General features: G+C 50.5%; 1 protein-coding gene across 1 annotated transcript in view; it reads left to right on the top strand.

The window, feature by feature from the left end:
* Positions 1-770, top strand: part of PTTG1IP (pituitary tumor-transforming 1 interacting protein) — a gene marked incomplete at its 5' end in the record, with an annotated part of 6,299 nt that extends 5,529 nt beyond the window's left edge. The window contains one exon of the mRNA XM_010283355.1: positions 727-770. Within this exon, the coding sequence (XP_010281657.1) occupies positions 727-770 (44 nt within the window). The remainder of the gene's footprint in view (positions 1-726) is intronic.
* Between the last annotated feature and the right edge of the window lie 1,652 nt (positions 771-2,422).

The raw sequence follows: 2,422 nt of genomic DNA, 5'->3' as shown, positions 1-2,422 counted from the left end.
GCGGCTACCCGCAGCAGGTCCAGCTTGGGCAGGAGATGCAGGGACCTCTGGCTGGGATGGCTTCTCCAGGGGAGGAAGAGCAGGCAAGCTGTGCTTGAAGGAGCACTGGGTGGGGGAAGCACCTTGTGGAAGAGCTGTGCTCCAGGACTGTCTTGCCCTGCCAGGGCTCTGTCTTGCTGCAGCTTGACTGTGGAGTCTGCATTCTCATCTTTTCTTGCTGTTCCTTCTCAAGTGTTGGGCTGGGGCTGGGAAAGCAGCCAACAGTGGCATGGTGGCTTGTCACTGGCCCAGAAGACAGTGCCATACCCTTGCTCTGCTCTCTGGATATAGGAGCAGGGGAGCAAGTCTGAGAACAGTTTTAATTTCATTTGGGTTTGGGCTTTCTGCTTTTCAAGTCCAGTCCAGCAGAAGGAGCATGCAGTAGGGATGCTCTGGAGGATCAGTCATGCTGTTTTACCTGGACTAAAGTCCACCTATGCAGTGTTTGGGAAAGGAGTTTGTCATCAGGTTGAGCTTCTTAATGGGTTTCTCCTCCTGTGCAGAGGAGGACAGTGAAATAGTGCTGACTGCATGCACAGCTTGAGTAAGAGCAGGCCTTCTGGAAGGACTGCAGGACAGGAGGCTGAATGAAGTGCGAATGACAGAGTTGGTACCAAGAACTAGGTTTCTTGTTGGTCATGACTTGTGCAGCTGCTGCTGTCTGAATGGATCTGTATTCTCTTCTAGGCCTGTTCAAGGAAGAGAACCCTTACGCAAAATTTGAGAATTAGCATCTCTGGACCTGCCTACCCCTGCAAACGGTGCCTTCCTGCAGGACTCCATGCTTCCCCCACTGTGAGGAGACCACTGTGGTGCCCCTGTCTGCTTCAGCTGCCACAGAAGATGAGCCAAATGCTTGGTGACACCATTGTCCCCACTCCAGGTGCTTGGTTTGCTCCAGGTTTGCTTGGTTTGCTCTTGCTCTGCTGGTGCAGAAAAACATGGTGGCAATACCAGAGGATGACACGTTTCTTCTCACTCAACCCTGGGGTGGTAACGGAGTCCAAAGCAATGCAAATAACTGTCCCTGGCCAAGGGCAAAAGCAACCTTATGCATCTTTCTTGTTCCTGCCTCACCAAATACACTTCACACACACAGAGCCAGGCTTTTCTGTCCCCCACACCTTTCCTTTCCTCTTTTAGTTTAGGCAAAAGTCAGCAAGAGTTTCTTGACTTGTCAGTCAGCAGGAGGCCTTGGCTGTTACTCCAGGTGCCTGTACTTGTCCAAGCACATTAGCATTTCTTTCAAAAAGCACAAGTTTCTGGTTATCTCAGGCCTCCAGGAGGAAGGTCCCATGTGCATGTTCTCACTTGCAGCTAATCTGGGGAAATGCCCCAACTTTCCTACCTCCCTGTGCCTTTCTAGAAAGGTGGTCTCTGGGGCTTGATGGCCACAGCTGATAGCAATACTGTAGGATTTGGGTGCCTTTACAATATGTTGACTATATATTAAACTGATTTGATTACTATCCTGGTCTGAAAGAGTTTAATTCTGCTTCCACACCAGGTGGTGATGGCTGGTGGAGTTGTCACTGTTATGTGGCCCTGGCTTGTCAGGGGGAGGTGAGGGAGGGCAGAAGTAAGGCTTCCTTGAACTCTTGGTGGGCTTGAAAGGAGTCTGTTCATGGAGATGTTCAGTTGTTAGCAAAAGCTGAGTGGTGGGAGTAAATGCTGCTCTCCAAGAAAGGAGCTGGGTCTTTCTGCAAGAGCTTGGCCTGTGTCCTCTAGCACGCCTGCGAGCCCTTGTCTAAGTGGGGTGCCCTGGGGGCTCTTGGCAGCGTTGGGCGCAGACTAAACCCCATGCTGTACTACCTGCGTAAGGGACCTGGGGTGGGGAAAGGAGGATGGGAGCTGCCTGCTCTTACGTGATCCTGTACTTGACCAAAATTGGCGTTGCAGTATTAAGAGGCCTTGCATGCAAGCAATACATCTACCTTGATAGTTTTGTCTAAAAAAAAAAAAAACCAACAAAAAAAAAACCCCAACAAAAACCCAAAACCAAAACAGCTGACTACTGCCTTCTGCCAGCTGGGGTGACTTGCTCTGGGCTACAGACAGTAGCACTTCTGTGGAAGCATTTCTTGCATAAAATGCTCTATTTGCATTGCCAGGCTTATGGCCCTGGGACCCAACCTGCTCAAGTTGAACTTCTATTGGTAAACCAGCTGTGAAACCTTGCTGCTGCCTGAGCTGTGTGCTGGCTGCCAACACCTGCCTGGCTTTTGCCAGGATGGTCAGAGATGCAAGACTTGTAGGTGACTCTTAAGCTAGGCTGTCTCTGACTGCTGCCAGAAGATACTTGGCTTCAAGTGGTAGCAACAAAGTGAAGGACTCTGCCAACACTGAATAAGCAGCTGGTCTGTAACCTGGGTTCCTGTTAGTG

This window comes from Phaethon lepturus, unplaced genomic scaffold (genome assembly GCF_000687285.1).
Source record: "Phaethon lepturus isolate BGI_N335 unplaced genomic scaffold, ASM68728v1 scaffold24313, whole genome shotgun sequence".
NCBI lineage: Eukaryota > Metazoa > Chordata > Aves > Phaethontiformes > Phaethontidae > Phaethon > Phaethon lepturus.
This window is presented reverse-complemented; position numbering and strand designations above follow the sequence as displayed.